General features: G+C 38.0%; 3 protein-coding genes across 4 annotated transcripts; 2 read left to right on the top strand and 1 right to left on the bottom strand.

The window, feature by feature from the left end:
* The first annotated feature begins 4,105 nt into the window (after positions 1-4,105).
* LOC105111554 (uncharacterized) lies at positions 4,106-9,289 on the top strand. Of its 2 annotated transcripts, XM_011006947.1 has the most exons (4): positions 4,106-4,221; positions 5,271-5,847; positions 8,004-8,382; positions 8,931-9,289. In XM_011006947.1, the coding sequence occupies exons 2-4, from the start codon at positions 5,273-5,275 to the stop codon at positions 8,934-8,936; spliced, it is 960 nt and encodes a 319-aa protein (XP_011005249.1). In that variant the 5' UTR covers positions 4,106-4,221; positions 5,271-5,272; the 3' UTR covers positions 8,937-9,289. The 2 variants fall into 2 exon arrangements, with proteins under 2 accessions (XP_011005249.1, XP_011005248.1); XM_011006946.1 differs by lacking the exons at positions 4,106-4,221; positions 5,271-5,847 and adding an exon at positions 6,210-6,325 and having other exon boundaries at positions 7,427-8,383; positions 8,929-9,289.
* Positions 9,290-13,698: 4,409 nt separating this feature from the next.
* On the top strand, positions 13,699-15,766 carry LOC105111553 (ARGOS-like protein). Its single transcript, XM_011006945.1, has 2 exons — positions 13,699-14,276; positions 14,707-15,766. Exon 2 carries the CDS (start codon positions 15,263-15,265, stop codon positions 15,656-15,658), a length of 396 nt encoding a protein of 131 aa, XP_011005247.1. The 5' UTR covers positions 13,699-14,276; positions 14,707-15,262; the 3' UTR covers positions 15,659-15,766.
* A 1,157-nt stretch (positions 15,767-16,923) lies between these two features.
* LOC105111552 (ankyrin repeat protein SKIP35-like) lies at positions 16,924-21,984 on the bottom strand. The gene is made up of 5 exons (XM_011006944.1): positions 21,780-21,984; positions 21,206-21,580; positions 20,425-21,094; positions 18,623-19,055; positions 16,924-18,019 (listed from the first exon to the last, which is right to left on the bottom strand). The coding sequence occupies exons 3-5, from the start codon at positions 21,060-21,062 to the stop codon at positions 17,213-17,215; spliced, it is 1,878 nt and encodes a 625-aa protein (XP_011005246.1). The 5' UTR covers positions 21,063-21,094; positions 21,206-21,580; positions 21,780-21,984; the 3' UTR covers positions 16,924-17,212.
* Positions 21,985-22,977: the final 993 nt, after the last annotated feature.

The following is a 22,977-nucleotide window of genomic DNA, read 5'->3' as shown; positions in this document are numbered from 1 at the left end:
TACCCTGTCTCTAGGATTGGACAGAGACAGGGTAACTACTCTCTCATCCTACCTATAAATACAGGGGAAGAAACAGTATATAAGAGGATGAATTTTTTTAGAGAGAGGAGGGGGTGAAGAAAAAAAGAACTAAAACACAAAGAGGGAAAGAAAAAAATAAGGGAAAGAATAGAGAAGAGAAAACATGGAACAACCAGAGAGAAATATTATAGAAAAGGAGGGGATATTGATAAGGAAAAGACGTTTTAAGAGAAAAACATAGGGGAGAATAGAGGAAGAAAAGGGAAGAAGAAAGAAAGAAAAAGAACAAAAGGTGGAGTAGAAAGCAGATAAAAAAACAGAGACCAGAAAGAGATAGAGACAAGGGGAAGGAAGAAAAACCAGGAAGAGCAAACAATTGAAGGGGAGAGAAGACACAGAGATTGGTGTCTCTGCACAGAGAAGAAGAACAACTACAACCGCCATCAGGCTTCCCAGCCGTCGTCACCACCACCACAAGCCACCATCAACCCAGCTCCTAGAGCGCCTCCACTTCAGGTAATTCTCTCCCCCTCATCTTTGTTTCCTATCTCATCTTCTTGCATGTAGAACATACATTGTGCACATTTCTGCAAATAAGGACAAATAATTACTCGGTTATTGTACATGAGTAGAGTAAGCGGCTACTTATAATGAACTAGTTACTGTGCATAGGCACAATAACTAGTCCGGGTTGGATCATTAGCCTAGTCCATGCGGTTGGGTTGAGTCTAGCCCAATATAAAATAAAATATATTTTATTTTAAGTTGATCTCGGACCAATTTCTTTTTGGGTCGGGTCCGACCCGTTCCAAAAAAAATCAAAAACATAAAATAATTTTTTTTATTTTCCCACATCTTTTATACTGAATTTTCTTAATATTAGTTTGTATTTTTATATCGTAAAGATACAAATTCAATATTAAAATACCTTTCATCAAAACAAAAGAATAATAAAAAAAAAAATCATGCATACAACCAAGTCTCTAAAAAAAATCATATCATATTTTTATAGAACAAAGAAAAATCCAAAAAATATTTTAGCATGCATTTTGGCTTTAATAATCAGTTTATTAAAGTCACAAAAACTTGACGAATATTTCAAAAAATTCAAAAATAATATTTAGTTTTGTTTTAGTATCAAGAATTATGAATTTATACATAAAACGTATTCTTGATATTAAAAAGGTAGTTCTTTTGTTGACGTTAGGACGATTAGGTTTTACCTGATAAGATAATGATCTCCTTACCAATAAAGACTTTTCTTAAACTATAGACACACCAATAATTAGAAATGCAATAAAACCGTAGCATGTATTAGATAATTAAACAATACAGCCTACCTTAAGTAGAACATATTTGAGGTGCTAATACATTTTCTTTACGCCATCAGTCTCCGTGCCCGATCTTTGAGACCAATTAGAATTTCTAGTGACCAAAATACTAGACGAAGGCTTTCATTCCTGCTTTCCACTAATAAAAGATAAGAATTCTTTATCTTCTCATGCTTGCCATATAGACATTATAACCTAAGGGTGGATATTTAACTGCGACGCCACACACGTGCGATAGTTACCATTGAATATTGTTACTGCTCTTCATCGAATTGTTCTCGGTTGTAAAAAAAAAAGATTTTGAGATCATTCATGCGTCAAAGAATTGATTCAACCCAACAATTTAAGTTTTTGGTTGAAATCTTAAAATATAATTTATATTATTTTTTAATATACTTATCAAGTATGAAAAATCTTTTGACTTGAAACTTGCATGGGTTTATATTAACTTGTATTTAATTTTATCACATAGAATATAAGTAATAAGATTTGAATTTATAACTATTTGATCAATAAAACTCTATACGATATTAAAAAACTACATCAACTTAATAATTTAAATTTTTAAATAAAATCTCCATATATATATATATATATACACGCGCGCACTCAATTCTCTATTCTCTAATATCATACTTTGAAAAGGGAGGAGCTTGCTCAGGCTTTTGATTCTCTGTATGAGCCAGCTGACTCTTTGCTCGAGGCTCCGGATACTATTTATAAATATGCAAACCAATAGTGCTCCTTAAAGGCTGAAACATCATATTCTGATGAGGAGAGCAGCAATGAAGCCAGTGGAGATCTTGATGCAGAAGGACCTTTAGGCCCTCCAGTGCTCAGATTTTGTAGGTATCATCTGGGAATATAGCTTGGTCATATGCTGTTCTAGGGCAATTGGACCGAATTTTGTTTTCGAAAGTGTAGAGAACTCTGAGCCATTCTGAGGAGCAGAGGCTTTCAGAGCAATACAGAGAGGATGTCATGTTTGCTTCTCAGGCTCATCTTGTGAATCAATGCTTGAAGCTCGAGTACCCCATCTGGAGTTGTCACTTGGGGGCAGTCTTGAGGAGAAAATTGCTCGTGCTGGAAAAACTAGAAGGTTTAATCAGAAAACAGAACTTCTTTATTTCGGAAGGAAGTTGCTCGTCTCCTGGTGAGCACTGGCCTTGGTTGGGTGAGAGAATATGTTGTGGACGGGCACCCAATGGATGCTGTTGTGGTTGATAAGAAGATTGCTTTGGAGATCGACGGACTAACTAATTAATTTCTCCAGGAATACTGGTTGGTATCGTTACCAGGTAGAAGACAATGTTGAGTTATCTGTTTGTTCTCGCTCTGCTATTTTGCTTTCAATTTAATCATTTATCCTCTTATGTTCTGCAGGAGTGCCTTTAGGAAATACCATGCTGAAACGGTCGTACATTGAGGCTGCTGGTTGGAAAGTAGTATCGCTGTCTCATCAATAGACGAGCCCCTTCTTCTCACAATCCAGAAGGCTTCAGTATTACGTATTGATGCGCAAAAAAAAATTAACAAGAAAAACTGACAAAACCATGAAGGTGAAAGTGTAACTGGAAAACATGGGGTGGTTAACTGTTTTAGGAGAGAACATCGATATAATATCCACGAAATCACATTGGCGTCAGTTTTCCAGGAAAAAAAATGTTTAACTTGATCATGTACATGTTGCTTGCTGGGAAGTAGTTAAAAGTAAATTAAATTAGGGAGATGGACGATTGTGCATAGTTACTTTAAAAATTGGAATCCATCTTGTCTTTTGAAGGTCACCATCCTCTATGCTTCTGCTAGATAACAAAACTGATCTAAGATATAAGATATATAAAATTCTTAAGAGTTTGAACCAAGGGAATGTTGTGTGCATCCATGCATGCATCCGTTTTGTATATAATAAGCACAGTGAACCTTTTGAGTTTTGGGAGAGCATTTTTTAAGAAATTGAAAAGGTAGAAGAGCTTGTAGTTAATAAGGAAGAGGAATGGCAAACCTACCATTATTTGTATGATGATGATGCATTACTTGTATAAATTGATAGTACTATTATATGTGGTTTGTTTGATTGAAGCAGTGGAGGAAATTAAGAGAAGGCAGTAATGAGAGATGGAGTACCAGAGAGAAATCCTCAACCTCAAGGAGCATGTAGGCGAAGAGAGTAGTAGCAGCAAAGATGCAACACCTCAAGGAGCATCTAGCTCGGTGGAGAGAGCCGAGAGGAGTGATGCATCATAATCAATCGATCATAAAAATTAATGGGCAGGGCATAAAGGAGAAGAAATGATGAAAGTTTTGGTAGATTCAATATATACTAGTTAGTCCTCGGTTGTTTTGTATGTTTATCTTTTTCAGTTCAGTCGTAAGAATCAATCAGCTGTAAGGAGGAGCAGCAGCAGCAGCAGCAGGAGGAGGAGGAGGAGGAGGTTGTGCTTTGTATCCTATCCATGCTGTTCCTGTCTCAGCCAGCCTTGTATTGTGAAATCTAAATAAATAAATATTGGTGGGAAGCTGAAGCAGAAGCTAGTTTTTACTTGACGAAACGGTGTCGTGAGTGCTTGTTATGAGTCGAGATGGAGAGAGCCGCGTGTTCCGTTTAGGGTGATAGGATTTCTATCCATCCATTACTTAACACTTGTGGTTTTTCAGATCTCAGACAGAAAACGCGTAAACGCGGATCTTTTGTCGGTGAGTACGCGTGTACACACCTCATCCTTTGGTCAACTATGTCTTTTTGTAAGCGACATGATAGCTCGTTACCACTCCCATTACACACGATCACACTGTCTCGTTCCATCATACGGTGTTGCTGCTGCTGCTTCTTGTATCTTGTAATTTCCGATTTCGGTTTCATCTTCAGGTAATCTCATTTCTTTTCTACCAAAACAAGATCATCATCATCTTCCCTCTTCTTTTTCGTCTTCTTTTTGTACCGTATTTGATCCATGCAAAGATTGAATTTTTTTCTTTGTTATGTTGAAATATCCATCATCTCACTGTTTTGATCTGCACTTGAAAGAAACAGATCAGATCTGAATCTCAGTTCATTTTGTTTCTGAATCACTGATACTTCTGACTTTGGTTTTCATAGTTATCATCTTTTCTTATGATGATCTGATACATACGATTAATAATTAGGAGATCTTAAAATTGCTACTTTGCTTCATTCATGAATATTGTTAATACATTAGTAATGTAATGTAATGCAGAACTCATCTCTGTTAATCTTTTTTCTTTTGATTAATTGGTATGATAATCAATCAAGTCAATTGCTTTATAATCCTACATTTGATCCCATATTTCTAATACATACGTACGCACATCTTTTTATCAACAGTTGCTAAATTGTCATCTGTTTTTCAGATCACACCACGATTCTCTCTAAAAAGTTTAAATAAAACGAAATATTTTTTTGTCAATTTTCTTGTAGAAAATGGGAGTCATGTCCTGTTATTTACCTCTTTTTATTTACCTCTTCTTTCTTTACAGCATTGTTGTCAGAGTCTTGAACCTATAAATGTGCCGTTGTGTCTGATTTTGACTCAACTGTATTTCATTAACCGTTCCAAAACTGCACCCATACAATACGGAGTTCGATTTTTCTTGGTTTTTTAGTAGCCCGTAACAGTGGTGGTTTGAGAGTTTCCCCACAAGCTTAACTTTTTTTTTGCTTCTTTCATCAGGGAGACGTATTGACCTTTGCATTTCATATATCAAAACAATGAGGATTGTGTTGCAGTTATTCATCTTTAGCTTACCAGTCATGAGTCATGAGCACTCTTCTTCTGCTTTTTTATTCATTCCCTCTTATGTGATATGTTTCCGTTTTCCTTTCTTTTCCTGGCTAATTGCACTGCTTCATTCTTATTTCGCTCTTTAACATTTGGAATATGCGCTGCTCGTTTTAAGGTATGGCTTCTTCTGACAAGCCAGAAATAGTTGATAGAGATGTCAAGGAGAAAGATCACAAGGAGGATGACAAAGATGAAGAGAAGGGTGGATTTATTGACAAGGTGAAGGACTTCATTCAAGACATAGGTGAAAAGATTGAGGGAGCAATTGGATTTGGGAAGCCAACTGCAGATGTCACTGAAATTCACTTCCCCACAATCAACCTTGAGAAAGCCGAGATTGTTGTTGACGTGCTTATCAAAAACCCAAATCCTGTTCCAATCCCTCTCATTGACATCAACTACTTGATCGAGAGTGATGGAAGGAAACTTATTTCAGGTTTGATCCCAGATGCTGGAACTATTCGTGCACACGGCGAGGAGACCGTCAAAATCCCAATTCATCTGGTTTATGATGATATTAAAAATACATATGATGACATTAAGCCTGGGAGTATAATTCCTTACAGGATTAAGGTTGACTTCATTGTAGATGTGCCTATTTTTGGAAGGCTTACTCTACCACTTGAGAAGACTGGAGAGATCCCCATACCTTACAAGCCTGATATTGATCTTGAGAAAATTAAATTTGAGAGGTTCTCCTTAGCAGCAGCAGCAGCAGGAGGAGGAGGAGGAGGAGGTTGTGCTTTGTATCGTATCCATGCTGTTCCTGTCTCAGCCAGCCTTGTATTGTGAAATCTAAATAAATAAATATTGGTGGGAAGCTGAAGCAGAAGCTAGTTTTTACTTGACGAAACGGTGTCGTGAGTGCTTGTTATGAGTCGAGATGGAGAGAGCCGCGTGTTCCGTTTAGGGTGATAGGATTTCTATCCATCCATTACTTAACACTTGTCGTTTTTCAGATCTCAGACAGAAAACGCGTAAACGCGGATCTTTTGTCGGTGAGTACACGTGTACACACCTCATCCTTTGGTCAATTATGTCTTTTTGTAAGCGACATGATTGCTCGTTACCACTCCCATTACACGCGATCACACTCTCTCGTTCCATCATACGGTGTTGCTGCTGCTGCTTCTTGTATCTTGTAATTTCCGATTTCGGTTTCATCTTCAGGTAATCTCATTTCTTTTCTACCAAAACAAGATCATCATCATCTTCCCTCTTCTTTTTCTTTTTCTTTTTCGTCTTCTTTTTGTACCGTATTTGATCCATGCAAAGATTGAATTTTTTTCTTTGTTAATTTGATCCATGCAAAGATTGAATTTTTTTTTTTTTGTTCTGTTGAAATATCCATCATCTCACTGTTTTGATCTGCACTTGAAAGAAACAGATCAGATCTGAATCTCAGTTCATTTTGTTTCTGAATCACTGATACTCCTGACTCCGGTTTTCATAGTTATCATCTTTTCTTATGATGATCTGATACATACGATTAATAATTAGGAGATCTTAAAATTGCTACTTTGCTTCATTCATGAATATTGTTAATACATTAGTAATGTAATGTAATGCAGAACTCATCTCTGTTAATCTTTTTTCTTTTGATTAATTGGTATGATAATCAATCAAGTCAATTGCTTTATAATCCTACATTTGATCCCATATTTCTAATACATACGTACGCACATCTTTTTATCAACAGTTGCTAAATTGTCATCTGTTTTTCAGATCACACCACGATTCTCTCTAAAAAGTTTAAATAAAACGAAATATTTTTTTGTCAATTTTCTTGTAGAAAATGGGATTCATGTCCTGTTATTTACCTCTTTTTATTTACCTCTTCTTTCTTTACAGCATTGTTGTCAGAGTCTTGAACCTATAAATGTGCCGTTGTGTCTGATTTTGACTCAACTGTATTTCATTAAACATTCCAAAACTGCACCCATACAATACGGAGTTCGATTTTTCTTGGTTTTTTAGTAGCCCGTAACAGTGGTGGTTTGAGAGTTTCACCACAAGCTTAACTTTTTTTTTGCTTCTTTCATCAGGGAGACGTATTGACCTTTGCATTTCATATATCAAAACAATGAGGATTGTGTTGCAGTTATTCATCTTTAGCTTACCAGTCATGAGTCATGAGCACTCTTCTTCTGCTTTTTTATTCATTCCCTCTTATGTGATATGTTTCCGTTTTCCTTTCTTTTCCTGGCTAATTGCACTGCTTCATTCTTATTTCGCTCTTTAACATTTGGAATATGTGCTGCTCGTTTTAAGGTATGGCTTCTTCTGACAAGCCAGAAATAGTTGATAGAGATGTCAAGGAGAAAGATCACAAGGAGGATGAAAAAGATGAAGAGAAGGGTGGATTTATTGACAAGGTGAAGGACTTCATTCAAGACATAGGTGAAAAGATTGAGGGAGCAATTGGATTTGGGAAGCCAACTGCAGATGTTACTGAAATTCACTTCCCCACAATCAACCTTGAGAAAGCCGAGATTGTTGTTGACGTGCTTATCAAAAACCCAAATCCTGTTCCAATCCCTCTCATTGACATCAACTACTTGATCGAGAGTGATGGAAGGAAACTTATTTCAGGTTTGATCCCAGATGCTGGAACTATTCGTGCACATGGCGAGGAGACTGTCAAAATCCCAATTCATCTGGTTTATGATGATATTAAAAATACATATGATGACATTAAGCCTGGGAGTATAATTCCTTACAGGATTAAGGTTGACTTCATTGTAGATGTGCCTATTTTTGGAAGGCTTACTCTACCACTTGAGAAGACTGGAGAGATCCCCATACCTTACAAGCCTGATATTGATCTTGAGAAAATTAAATTTGAGAGGTTCTCCTTTGAAGAGACTGTGGCAGTGCTTCACTTGAAGCTGGAAAATAAGAATGATTTTGACTTGGGCCTCAATGCTTTAGATTATGAGGTTTGGCTGTCTGATGTGAGCATTGGTGGTGCAGAACTGGCAGAATCTACCAAACTCGATAAAAATGGTATAAATTATGTCGATATTCCAATCACCTTCAAGCCTAAGGATTTTGGTTCGGCACTCTGGGACATGATTAGAGGAAAAGGCACTGGTTACTCCATGAAAGGACATATTAATGTGGATACACCTTTTGGAGCTATGAAGTTGCCCATCAGCAAGGAGGGTGGGACAACCCGCCTCAAGAAGAGCAAAGAAGATGGTGGTGATGATGACGATGACGACGAGGTACTTTAATTGTTAGATTACTTGGTTAATCATTCTTTTTCCATGTGCTGATGTCCTTGGCCACCCAATTGTTGTTTCTGTACTGTTATATGAGACATTTTATTGGCTTGATTCGAAATCTGGCTCTACATTGTTTTAATTTGATTTTCAAAGGCTTTTAAAGGTCTCTGCATGAAATGTTGGTTGAGACACGGTATATTTGCATCTGTAAATTATTCCATCTTCTCTTGCCTTGCTAGCCAATGACGTCATGACCTTTTCCCGAGGCCTAATCATGTACCTTATTCTAACATAATTGGATTGCCTACGTTAACTCAACCGTGCAGAATTGCTTGAGTTGCTACAATCATAACATACCATCAAATGAATTCCTTTAGTTTTTAAGTAATGTTAATGTATGGCTTCTTCTAACATGACAATGCGCAAGGTACTATAGTGGGATTAAGTGCCTTCAACTCTTCATGTTTACTGTTGCGCATTCTGTTATGATATTTTGTGTTTTTTCCTGCACTAAACCGTGTCAATAATTTTTCCTACCTTGTATGCAGGAATAAAAAACAGGCAGCGTCTGGAAGTTGTTTCTTCAAGTAGCTGTTGTTCGCTTATTGGTAGAGAGTCAGTACAATAATACATCAGAAGGTTATTGAAATGAAGGTGTCGACTTCTCTGCAATCTTTAAGCAGGGAAATCAGCTTCTCCATTTGTGCATTTGAGTTGTTGACTATGTCGCAATGCGGCACCTTCTCTGATGTCTTTAAACAGGGAAATCAGTGCCTCTATTTGTGTATGTGTGTAATTGTTGGCTATATTGGAATGTGGATTTATTAAAAAAAAAAATATTTTACCCTCATCTGCAAGCCGTGTTAGTTTTTTAGAGAATGGCAAAATCATAACTATATTGTTCTAATGAACCGTGTTTCACTGATGCCTAGGTTTTTTTTTAATAATTATAATTATAATTATATGTTGTTTGTGGGAAAACAGATGGATGGCAGCTGTGGGCTTACTTGCCTCAGCTCATAGTTTTTATCTGTTTTTCTTGTTAGTAAAAGGGATCTCGAAGAAGAGAAAACGCTATTGCCTGGTTGCATCGTGGGCGTTGTGTTAAGGCCAGCCCATATGCTGTCTTGCCTATGGATGGGCTCAGTGTATTGTACAACAGTGCACTGTAGGGTTACCCGTTTGGAACGTGGAATTGGACAGCACATTAACGTTGGTAATAGTATCCTGGCACATGTGGATTAGGACATTATCTCCGATGAGAAAACCTTGCCCCGTTCTGATCAGCCACGTCCTGTCCACCAGATGCATAATCTCATCTGTTCATCAAACGCACCTTGAGTCTTATAACTAAGTCGGTGTACCTCGTTCGATAGGAAAGGTAAGTCTCCACAACGAGAGTTGATAATTTGCAAGTAATAATATCATCCTGGGTTAGGCTACCAGATTGAAGAGGTTGGATAATACACTTAAGCCCTCCATTGACGACTCTTGCTCCGCTTAATTGATCAACTCTTGGGAATACACACACACACACAGGCAATTTGGCGAGGTAATATCAGCCAAGCTCGCCCTTCCTGGGTTTCCCAAGTAGCTCCCATCAGCATTAATTTAAATAATATAGCCTGGTTGGTTCAGGAAGAAAACCTAGCTTGACTGCTAGTCTGAACTCTCATGACAGTCAAAAGCAAGCTCGCAATCCTCAAGGGAGATCATGCAGCGATCAAAAGCAGAAGAAGCGAGGGTCCCTTCAAAAAACTTGTCGAAATGGGGCACACCAGTGTTTTCTTTGGAGACACTGTTGTTGTGGCATTTCATCAATTGGTAGGACCTTAGCCGTGGTTTCTTTTCTCTCACCGTTGCATGCCAGACAAATCAAGTGAGAGACAAGAATGGTGTGGCCGTTTGGACCTTTTCCAGGCCCCGTATCTTAATTTTGCGTTTTGCTTTAATTAAAACTTGCACTGGCAGGATGCTTGCTGTCTATAACACGAATTTTTAATTAGAGCTTTAAGAATTTAATAATTTTGCTTTGTTTAACAAAAATATTCAAGATGATGATTAGTTAGTTGCCAAAGATGGCCATGACTCAGCTAGGAGCATATCATTTTCTACGTTCCAACTGTGAACAAACAGAGAGAGGTGTTTGAAGGAATAGAAGAGGGAGAGAGAGAGGGCATTGCAGAAGCAACATGGTGGGTACGTACAGGAGAACGTCAAATCACGTACCTCGTGCACATTTCACAAGTGATGTGCAAGGCTAGGCTAGGCTAGGCCGAAATGCCATTCCTTGCTAGCAGGCAAGGCAGGAGCCAGATGTAATGGGTCTGCAGGCTGGGTTGGGTCCCAATCTCTTAAGTCAAATGTCACGCTAGCGATATGGGTTTCACTGTGCAGGGACAGTAGGCGGTGAATCGACTCGGACCAATACTGGCCCTAACCACCCTTGCTTGCCCACTCCACTCGTCGGGTGTCCATGACTTCCACTACTTCATTTATATTGGCCCAAATTATGCCATTTGGAGCCACAATTTCTTTTCTTGTTATTCATGAGTGCTGTGGTCGAGGAGTGTTTGTCTTCTTAATTGAAAATGTATTAATATGATATATAATTTTTTTTCTTTTGGTTCGAGTTAATATGAGATAGATTAAAATGCGTTTATGGTTAGGTGTGAGAAAAGTAGCATAATGTTGTTATACCGAAAAACACGCGATCGTTTATTGTTACTGTTGTTTTTTTCTCGCCAATAAAAGTAATGTTGTTTAAGAATTAGGTTGGTTTTTAGAAGATTGACGAATTTGATAGCCGGAAGAAATGACCGGAAAGCGGTGCGTCTACTTTTTCCAAGGAGTTGAATATGTGGTGATTACTATCACGCACCATTGGGCTGCTTTATGTGCCTAGCAATAATTAATTAGAACACCTGCATGTTCACAAGGCATGCATAGTACAAACAAGGCCCTCAAATCTTTACATCTTCGAGATTTCCTGGTGCTCAGTCAATGGCAATATATCACTGTGCATGCTAGTCGTCGGAGAAGCACAGCTAGCACAGTTGTCCAAGTCCAGCCACTTTTGAACTTGTTTGGCATCCCTTTTCATGCTTGCTCAACAGCTACATCAAGGAAGCTTCCATGGAGCTTCACTTGGTCCCCTTGCAGCCCCCTTCGCAAACCGTGTGTCTGTCACTAGCTCGTTCAAGGTGTGAAGTTTATTATTCAATGTCAAGATTCACGAGCCCCGCCTCGCCTCTCCTCTCTGTTTTTGTACAAAAGTGCCGAATGCTACATCCAAAAGATAATAATAATTATAATAACCCTTTATAGTGTAAGATGAAAAGTATTTGTTCCCAAAACAAAAACGTCACGAAAGTGAATGAGTTTGGTTTGGCTAGATGGGAATGGATATTGACCAGAAACGATCGAGAGGTGGGGTTGGTGTTCAATCAACGCACGTAGCTGAACCAACTTAGGTGTTTTCAATCCTAAACACCGAAATCAGACCGCAATTAATTTCAAGAATATCTTCTAGGTTCTTGCACAGGAGCTTAATTTGGACTTTTTTTGTTTTTACGAGGGAGATTCAGACACCTTACCTTAATCAATGGATCCTAGCTACTATGTACGTAGTTAGAATATATATATATATATATATATATATATATATGCAATGTATTTTGGCTATCCAATATGGTCGGTTGATAAACAATGGTTTTCAGCCGGATAGAAGGGTACTGCGGAATCTCTTTATCGATCGATCTATCACTTCATTCTTGACGATGAAGATATTGAATAATAATATTGTGGTATTGTTTTTTCTTCTTTTCTTCGAGTATTTTAGTCTTCCTGGTGCAGCGCAGCAAGAACATCTTGATCATGTTATTGTTTATTGCCGTGGTGGAACCTGCGATGCAATCCAAGCTAGTGGATGTTTTCGCGCTTATCTAAAAATATTTAAAATAAAATATCAAATTGAATGCTTTTCCACTCAAATATATGTATTTTTAAACACATGCAGTTCAAATTAATGCATGAATAATTAAGAGCTTTAGTAAGTTAAGCAAACCCACCATGCCCTCCCCTGAGGCACTTGCCTTTGCAAATCAATATTCATTGAACATTGACGTTGTAATTAAGTTCATTGTTTGATGAATAAGATTCTGAATTATTCATGAAACCTTAAGTAATGGGTTTTGAATGTACATCACAATCTTGAAATTGAAAATTTACACAGTTCTCTTTCCACTTTGTCTTTGACCAAACCAGCTCCATATACCCTTGGGAATCTGTCCGCCCCTTTTTTACAATACATGGGAGTGAAAAGAGATTCCATCCATGCTCTGATCCTTTGAATGCATGAACTTAAAATTAGAATCACTTGCAGACAGTATCCATTCCTCCCGGACATTCATGAGTTTTCAATTCCATCATTGTCACAGAGCAATGCCTGATGGTAAAGAATGAATGGGCCATGGCCTCTAGCCTATAGCCATTTCTAAAATATGAAAAACAAATTAAAAAGGGTGTTTGTACGAGGAAGGGATGGGCAAGCTGGTACGTACAGGGGGGGTCGGGGGGTCGGGGGGATACATTGAATTGGAGAAGATTTGGAGTTCCACATGGATATTGGCATATGTTCTTCTTCTATCTATCTAAACCACAGCATCTCCTTTCTTTTGTCATGCTTGATGATGATCGCATCTTGACCATTTCTTTTGGTCCACTACTCGACTTCTTCTAAGATTGTATACAGCAAGCCATCATGGGCTACCAAAAACCCTAAACTAAACGTTGCTACCAATATTTTATTGGTGTTTGTTTGAAATAACATATTTTTTAAAATGGTAGATATAGAAGATTAAATACTCAAAACAATATGTCGAACTCGTTTTTAAAAAGCATTCAAATCCAATTTCAAACACCCTCTTATCACCAAATTAAACTTGGTTTTCTGAGCTCGCGAACTATCTAATCAATGTCTTGTGCTCCTAATAAAATATTCACCAATCGAAATCCAAGCATTTGTAGCAGTAAGAAGCTTTGTTTTAATTAATCAGGAGGATGTCGCTTGATGAGATTAATAGATGGCTAGGCTTTAATTAAAGATGGATGAACACATGCCATGGCTAGGGGAATTCAATTGGGGGCCAGGAGCGGACCCATTTGACATGGCAGCTTAGGAAGTGAGAAAGATCCGATGGCATGTGATGAGAGAGAGAGAGAGAGAGAGAGAGATGGGTAGGCGTATGATTTTAGAACAAGACTCCTTCCATTTCAGACCCTAATGTGGATCACAAGAAAAAGAAGAACGTTGGGACTTTTCTTTTCTAGAGAGAGAGAGAGGCTGTAACATGTAATGCCATCACCACTTTCTAGAGAAGAGTCCAGGGGTGGTGAACCTTGGGAGACACATTGCCATACTTTTCCAAAATCAGCAACTTGCATGTCAGCAAAACCCCACTTGAATAAGGGAATTCACTGAACCCAACCCATACTCTCTCTCTCCTCCCCCTCTGACAAATATGTTGCGTGAATGTGAATAATAATCAAAATATCGCTACTGTGCTGCTAATAATGATACAAATACAGTGCAAGAAGCCAAATGCCATCACGGAATTCATCCTCTTTCTTTTCTCCCTCCCCATACCTTCCTTCCTTTCCATCCATCCGTTTTTCTTAAAAGAGAAAGAGATCCCTCTCCTTCTATCTTAGCAACAAAAAAAACTTGCACCATCAAGGAAAGAAATAGAAAGGGAGATGCTAAAAGTTTATGCTTGTGCATTCTATCTTTCTTGTTGCCTTGTTAGGGAATTCTCTCATTACTCTTATTACCACTACCAACTCCACCTCAACCTCCACCATCAGAAACCAAAGCATTTCTATCAGCATCACAGGTTACTACCTTGTCTCCCCCTCTCTTTTGAATTCATCTTTCATGATGTTTCACTATTCTTTTCTTTCTTTTTATACTTTCTTAATAACTCATCGTAAGCTAGCTTTAATGAGTTTCTTGAATTGAACAGTGTCTATTTCAAAATCATTATGATGACCCAAGTTTCTTTCTTCTTTTTTTTATTGCTATCTATGTTTAACATGAGTGGTATTTCTTAATTAAATCATGTTAGCCTTTGAACATGTAATCTTGTAAAGAAGAGGAGAAGATGAGATCTATGCAGCACATATATTGAATCTTTCTGAAATTTATATCTTTTTTTTTTTTTGGATTGATGTGTATGTTGGCTTCTGGTTAATAGAATCTTGGTTAAAGATGATGAATTTCTTGAAACTGATTGAATCTTTTCTGGTTTTTTCTTTGGAATCCAGTTGGATTATTTGGGACGACGTTTCTTGGTACTAAATTTCAAGGCACTTGATCAATTCTCCAGAAGCAGGAGGACAGACAAATTGTTCATAGTTCATACACATAGGCAATCATGGTTGAAAGAATTTTAGTTAGATTGTTGTTGTAGATTGGTTGAATCTGATACACATTAGTTTCTAGCAGTCAAAGCACTATCTATCCGCATTGAGATCCAAGAGGCATTAGAGTTTTTGGGGTGCTGGATTTGTGAATTATCTTCAAGGATAAGAAGCTGCTAGCTGTTGGTGAATCCCCCAAATTTACAAGCTTGGCTGAGGTGTGGATCATTGAAAGTATTGACGTTTATTGTTGCTGCATTAAGGCTGTTAACTCCATATAGTAATTGGAATCAAAGCTTAATCACGGAGAGTGATTCATCTGGTTTGAAAAGAATTGATTGTCCATTGATCTACTGCAAGAAACCGAAGCTGGAGATCTGCTCTGTGGCATTTTGAAATTAAGTCTGTACTTGAAAGAAAATAATCTTATCTGGGGTGCTGGGAATTTTGGAAGTTAAAAATGAGTTTCGAACATTCTGAATCAGAAACAAGAGTGCCAAGAAGTAGAATCAATCTGCATGACCGTTGTTCTAGCAGCATTATGGATGTGAGAGCAAGAAAGATCACTGCTAATAATCCCCTTGCTCCCCCTCCTAATGCAAGGAAAATGGAGTATAATCGATCTCTCTCGCAAGGAAGTAGCAGAAGGTTGTTGACTGCAAGCCATTTCAGCTTGGAATCATTGCTTTTGCTCATATGTCTTACTGCATCTTTGTTGATTCTTCCCTTGGTACTACCGCCGTTGCCCCCACCGCCTTTCATGTTACTTCTGCTACCAATAGGCATCTTAGTGTTGCTCATGTTCTTGGCTTTCATGCCTTCTAATGCAAGGGACATAACTTATACATGTATGTAAATGGTGCTTCAAGAAAATGTGTGCACCTTTGTCTCTTCGTACAATTTTTGTAACTTTCCTGAAATGTTAAAAACAGAAGATCAGTTCTTTTATTTCTTAGTCTTGAGCTATTTCTAACACGAGATCTGTGGCATTTTTTCATCGTTAATTAGATTTTTCAGGTAATCTTATGCTTAGGGCACAGAAATAGAGTTATTCATATGCAGCGGGATGCTGCTATTGTTTTAATAAATCAACTTCTGTCAGGAATTCCAGCTCCTCTGGTTTCCCTCCGGTTGTTTATACTTCGTCATCGGCAATGTTGGTGATGGAGTACAAGCCTCAAGTTGTTTCCTTAATAGTTTATTTAGAATGCTTGGAGAGCACAGTGCAAGGGATCCCAGTGTGGCCTAACTTGAAGATTCTACCCTTCTTTCTTCAAATTAAAGCTGCATTGCTGATGTTTACATACGTGATGAATGCGAATGTTCCAACCAAGATGGTCAAGTAGAAAGAGAAACAAACTTCCAAAGCAAAATCCTATTTAGGAAGTTTATTATAAATAGATTAATGTGTTGATAACAACATTTTTGTCCTGTCCTTTTTCTTTTTTAATGTATGGCATGGTGAAAAGTGCAATGTATTGGCAAGAATTTGAGAGAGAAACATGATGGTGGACATGAGGCAATAGCATGTTATGAACCATGATATGGTCACTTGCATTGTTTGACCTTATAGTTTGGTTTAAATAATAATAATAATATATTTTGCACTGATCTAACCTCATGTGGTGGCAACCCTTTTCACCAAGAGGGAATGAGAACGAGTCGAGATCTGACCCCTTTTAGATGCACCAGGTTTTTAGGCATTTGCAAATGACTATATTATAATTACAACACGATGGACAGATTTCACAGCCAGCCATCCCATCATCCCCGAGAATAATTTCACAGGTGAGGTCCATGGCCATCCGACGATTCATCACATATTAGATTCAATGGCTGCTGGTCAAATGCCATGTGAAACATCATTGCTCTAGACCACCCTCTCGGGTCCGGCTCACCTTCATTTGCATACCCTACTTTGATGTCTTTGTCTATATTTCCAACCACCAACCACCAGGCAAGCCACCCATCTTATGAACAGGAAGCAGCCAACGAATAAAACTTTTCTCCCTTCTTCGAAACCTGTCACTTCAACCACAAATGGAAGAAGAGAGGGAGAGAGGAGAGAGGATCCCACATACCGACCAAATCAAACACAAAGGAAGTGCAAAGAAAAATAAATAGGGGTAACTATCAGCTAATATGCATTCTCATTATTTATGTATATATTTATATATCAACCCTTTGTGTCACAGTTGCTCTCTGTCTTGCACATAATAATTAAACATGCACATGATTGATAAAATAATGATATAATGATTCCAGAGAGAACTAATAGTTTAGCCAGCCACATTATGGACGGAAAACTGACAACCTTAAGAGATCTGTCACCCTAACCACAGTTCAAATGTTTATTGTCTATGAGATATGGCGGGGAAAACTCTAGTCAAAATTCACAACACAAGATCTTCTAGGCCACGCCGCGGGTATGAACCAAAAAAGGTGGAAGGTAATGTTCCAAAACAGCCAAGAGTTCTTTTCCTTGGCTCACATCTTCTAAGGACCCACCCCCAAGTTTTCTAACAGCTTCAACAAGCTGACCCCTTTGCTTTTGTGAAAGTAAACAACCACCAGTTGCTACACACTCCCTGAACAATGGCAGATAAGCAACTGCCACTCTTAAAGGGCCTGGCAGATCCCTTAAGGATATAGGCGATCCACCCCAATTCAAAATCCTCACAAGATTCATGTAATGTTCTTGTCCTTGCTTTAATCCATCCAAGTATGCTGCCTCTGACCAGTGCTCTCGAAGAAAAGCCCTGAGCTCAGGGGCGACAGACTCATCATCAGACCGAGCAATGCTGTCAGCAACAGCATAAGTAGCAGTAGGATCACCCAAGAAATCAGAACGTAACAGAAATGCCACGCCATCAAGTGACCCGCCACTTCGCTCCCCAGCAGCCTTGAGAATTTCTATGCTGAGGGCAGCAAGAACATGATGAGGAACATGAGGGAGGAGATATCCAGCAACATCAACTTGGCTGCTAGAAGTCGCAGCAGTGAGAGCAAGGCAGAGTTCCATGTCACGGCAACCCCTTTTCACAAACCACTGAACAACCTGCATGCAACCCCTTTCAGCTGCTCTCATTAAAGGGCCCAAGAAAGCTATGGCATTGCCCTCTTCCACTAGACATTCCATCGTACCAATTTTGCAGTAGTGAGAAGCAAAACCTAGGGCCAGATCAACATCGACATCCAAGCTGTTCCAATGGGCAATCTAAACAGACAGATCCCATATTTGACATGAAAAAAAATTCAAACAAATAAGTCAGTTAAGCATACTTAAAATGATATTAAATTCCCAATACATCTCTCTGTGTGACACAAACAGGGACATGTGTGCGCATGGAAATAGACATTGCAGCCATGCTTTAGAAGATAATCAGTTGTGCAGGGTGGTTCAGAGGGAAAAAGACAAGGAAAAGGCATCAGAACAAAAACAAAAACGAAAAAAGCATATCTTTCGCAAATATAAAAGACGACGATTTATCTGGAATTTTTGGTTACTAATAAAGATTCACCACAGCATTTATTTCCTTCTTTACTACCATATGTGGAAACTATTTGCAGTTTTGCACAACCAAAGCCAAATTCATTTATGAGTATCATATGAAGAGAACAAAGAAAAGAAATTCACCCTAAAAATACCTAAAGAATTGCTAAGATCATTGATAAGATTCTAGCTGCATCTCTTGCTCTCTAATTAAAATAGAAAGATTATTCTTCCGAGGAAAATTGAAACCACAACCTTTCAAAATACTCAGTGAACATAAACAGAACAGTGCAGAAAGAAAAAGTTACATGTGTGTGACCAATTCACCTGTAACAGAATGCGCACAAGTTCTGTACTTCCAAAGCGAGAGGCTTCAAGGAAACACTGGTTGACATTGTCTGCACCCCCTTCAACCAACATACCAAGCAATCCTTGGATTGCAGCCGCTGATATCCCAGATGCCCAGCCAGGATCGAATGAAGTGGAGAATAAAGTAAGCGGAAAACAGGCTGCATCAAAGGCCTCTGTGAAATCCTTCCCTGTGAGTTGATTGCCAGCGAGATCAAGAAACGTCTTGAATGCAGACAATTGAAGTTGAATCTCAGCAATTGAGCTTTGAATCACCCGGTCTCTATTCACCTGGCAGCGAGAATGGAAGCCAATACATTTCAGAGCCCACTCAGTAAACTTTTGAACCTTGGCACTGGCTTCTGCCTTCAAGACCTCATCCCCATTGCACTCCTTAAGTCGCTCCTTCAATCTGAACAAAACGTGAAAGTAAAACAAAGAATGCAAGTCAACAGGATGCTAAAAAAGAAAAAAAAAAGCTTTCACTACACATGCTATCAAAAAAATTGTTGTGGCTGAAGTTTTGGTTTTTTTCATTTACAAATAAAAGCAAAAGAGGGGACAAAATTTTTCATTGTGCGCGTATGGTTTGTCATAGCTAATTTATAAAAAGACTGTTATTATAGTCTCAGAAATTAAGCACACTGAGCAGAAGCTACAAACTGAAATCTAAAGATACACAATTCATTCACTTGGTGAAGGATACATGAAAGGTACAATATTTTCGCCAAAGACTTTGCCATTTATAAAACAGAATTGAAAATCACATCAGAATCCAGCCGTTTCATGTGCATCCCCATCCATGTGGACAGACAGAATGCCATAAAAAAAATCATATTTCATTAATATTAAATCCATATAGGAACAGAAAATATAGAGAATATTTGGGAACCGCATTCTAAACAAACTATATGAAGAAACAAAGTAAATTCCCCCTTTCGCATATAGAACTGAAATTATTACAACCTCTCAGCATTTTATTTAATGCATTAGACCGATGGGTAGATTAAGGTTGCCGGATCAAATACATCAAGGACCAAAAGGTGCTGGGGGTAGGGAGGGTGAAGGGACAAAGAAATAAAGAATAATAGATCAAACACAAATGATGGCAAAATATAAATGTTATTGATGGCAAAGCACAACCTAAATCAATTTCTTATTTTACAGATTCATCAAGAACAGTGGATTACGAGATATAATTTAAGATTGTCCCATGTCAATATACAAAACATTGAATGATCCTTCATCATCAAGAAGAATGCTTCAGAATATGCCAGCACAAAAAAGATACCAAGTGCCAAAAATATTATAAATGGGCTTATAAGATTAACCATTGTACACACTAGAAAGAACTGCAAAATCAACCTAGCAGAAATCAGTAAAAGAAATTACAGAAGAACCTCATAACACAGTAGGCCAATCAAATACCATAATACAAGGATGCTAGAACCGTAGAATAGAGAATACAAGTTTTGAAAAATGACCCCAAGACCAAACATATGATGAATGCAATAATATAAGCTACAACATATACACAAGCTCATACATGCAAATGCACACACACACACATATATGTGTGTGCGTGTGTGTGTGTATCTATATATGTATATGTATATGTATATGTATATATAGATTAGCATGTCTAACACATAGGTATACTTATACACACTAATATAAACACATTCGACATATATTCTGTCCAAAGAAATGAAAAGGAAAACACTGATTGTTCCACAAACTAAGAAAAATATGCGACTATTTCATTTTTTCCGCAAATATACCTTTGGGCCATCACATTTACTGTGTCTTCAAGATGCATCGTTTGGCTCTGGCAGGCCGAAACACATGAAGCAAGAAAAGAAGTTCTAAGAGCAGCTCTAGTAAAGTCATAAGCACCATTGGCAATAATCTTCTTAATCAAACTGGTTATCCCGTCAAGCTCTTGTTGTGTGCTCAAAAACCAGATAGAGTCCAGTGTGATGCACAAGGCATCATTAAGGGTCTGTGGATCAGCCAACAATATCAAACTCTCAGCAGGCTCCCAGTCATGGCAACTCACTGCACTCTGAAACATCCGGCCCAACTCAATCCTATCTTGCCTACTGAGTTTCTTCTCCTGTCCAAAATTCTCCTTGTCGCCAATCTCAGATTCCATCGCAACCACATGTGGCTTGATTTTTGTCGCACTACAACTACAAACACCCGATACTCTTGACTCTGTACTGATATGGGGTGCTTCTCTTGAAAACACAACGTTACTTCCCTCGCCCATTTCCGATGAGAAACATTGAATTTCACTCTTTGGACTTCCAATTTCATTCTCTTCAGTTTCCATTTCCACAGTAAATGACTCTTCGGGGTTAAACACATCCTCCAGATGTATATCAGTCCCCTCCACCAACGCTGTCTCCTTTTCCATACTTTCCACTATACAACCACCACGCCAGCAAGCTAAAATGAAATTAAAAACAAAAATCCCAATCAGGCAAACACTCAAATATCCTTAACAATGCGATCATAAATACTTTGAAGTAAGAGAAAGTACAGAAAATATTGAAAAACCTAGTAAGAAATGAAGTGGCTTCTCCTTCTTCAAAATCCCAATTCCATCAAAACAAATGACAGATTACATTCAATCACCTTCTCCAGATGGCTCCATCCAATCAAAATAAGGAGCAAAAAGATTAAGCCCCGTAATTATAAATTAGCTTTTCAGGAAGAAGAAGAAAAAAAGAGTATCCGGGCCTCCTTGAACAACTTGAATCTAATAGCTGAAGTGCCAAAACGATCAAAAGGAGCAATCCCAATAATTATATAACTTCAAAGAGGATAGACACAGTTTCCATAACTAGAAAAGAACATGGATAAAAAAGAACTGAAAAGCAGAAACCCCTCCTCCGTCTTCAATCAGCATCACCAAGGATCCACAACCAGACCCTAAAACACATAACCCATTTGCATCAATAAGCAATCACCAAACAAAGTACTATCTTTTTCAATAAACAACAATTAAAAGCTCGAGAAATTAAGGAAAATAGAGGAAATATAAAGGGAATGAGAAGCAGTGAGGGTGTAAATAAAATAAAATAAAATAAAATAAAAGAGAGCAAGAGAGAGAGAGAGATTGTGAAGATACCAAGCCTGGGTTCTAAATTGAGAGATTTTTTTGGGCAAGAGAGAGAGAAAAGGGGGAAGAGAAGAGCTTTGCTGCCTGTGGTATTTTAATTACTAGCGGTAGGGAGAGAGATTGTTTTTGGGTTTTTTTTTTTTTTAATTTCTTTGGACACCAAACCAGAGCAAAAACTAGAGAAAGAAAAGCTTTGTCTTTTTTCTCTTGTTTAATATTTTTAATAATAGTTATTTCATTTTCAAGATGTGCTGTGAGAGAACAAATTGTCTAGTGATAAAATAGAAATAAAGAGGAGTGAGGGCGGGTATAATTATAAATTAAATACTATACAAATAAAGTTAAAACAATATTATTTAAAAAAAAAACTAAAGAAAGAAATCGGGAAAATGAATTAATTCTCCACCAAGTTTTATCAAATAAAGTGTTTGAAAGAGTAATGGTTTATTTCTTTTTAATGTATTTCAATTTAAAAGCATCAAATTAACATCTTTAAATAAATCTCAATGGTTTTAATGTATTAATAATAATAGATTGAAGAGATACCATGGACAGGATGAAATCACCATGAATGATACAACCTTGATGAGATGAGTGCGAGGGGAACAGGAAAGCGAGGGTCAGCAGTCAGCACCACAAAGGAGGAGGAATTGATTAATTAAGAGTAAGAAATGGAATATTTTAAAATTACAATGAGGATGAATGGCTCCTGAGGATGAGAGTCACCACCACGAATGAAGTAAAGAAGAGGGTGTGGGGCCCATGCTCACAACACCCCCCGCCACAATCATCGCCGTCCCCCTCCCCTGATTATCATTCCTCTCCTCCTCTTTTGTCCTTTCGTCTCTTCTTGGCTTCTCATCTCGCATGAGCACCATTCCATTGCTTGCACCAAATAATGCTTCAAGACAAAGGATTCCATAAATGAGATCTCGCAACTAACACCCTTTTCTCCATATATATATATATATGGTATTTGCTTGTTCATTGTTTAGGTGAGGGATTGGGCCCTGACAATTGAACCTAACTTAAAAGCCAGTAAGATATAAAGAAAAGGAAAGACATCAAGCTTAAATTGTCTCAATGGACTCAAGAGAAACTCAGGAATGAAAATGCAATCCAGATGTACAGCACCCTCCTAATTGTGAAGTTCAATACGGCTGCTTGAAAATCCCCAACTCCATGAATTGTCGTCTGAGAAAAGATG

This window comes from Populus euphratica, unplaced genomic scaffold (assembly GCF_000495115.2).
Source record: "Populus euphratica unplaced genomic scaffold, PopEup_1.0 scaffold299.1, whole genome shotgun sequence".
NCBI classification, from domain to species: Eukaryota; Viridiplantae; Streptophyta; class Magnoliopsida; order Malpighiales; family Salicaceae; genus Populus; species Populus euphratica.
This window is presented reverse-complemented; position numbering and strand designations above follow the sequence as displayed.

Excerpts from the sequence above, each read along its gene's own strand:
- LOC105111554 (XM_011006946.1), top strand. The coding sequence starts at position 7,429 with ATGGCTTCTTCTGACAAGCCAGAAATAGTTGATAGAGATGTCAAGGAG.
- LOC105111553 (XM_011006945.1), top strand. The coding sequence starts at position 15,263 with ATGAGTTTCGAACATTCTGAATCAGAAACAAGAGTGCCAAGAAGTAGA.
- LOC105111552 (XM_011006944.1), bottom strand. The coding sequence starts at position 21,062 with ATGGAAAAGGAGACAGCGTTGGTGGAGGGGACTGATATACATCTGGAG. Across the intron at positions 19,056-20,424 it reads GTAAATGTGATGGCCCAAAG|ATTGAAGGAGCGACTTAAGG; the intron begins GTATATTTGCGG and ends CGTTTTGTTCAG. Across the intron at positions 18,020-18,622 it reads TTGTGCGCATTCTGTTACAG|ATTGCCCATTGGAACAGCTT; the intron begins GTGAATTGGTCA and ends CTGTCTGTTTAG.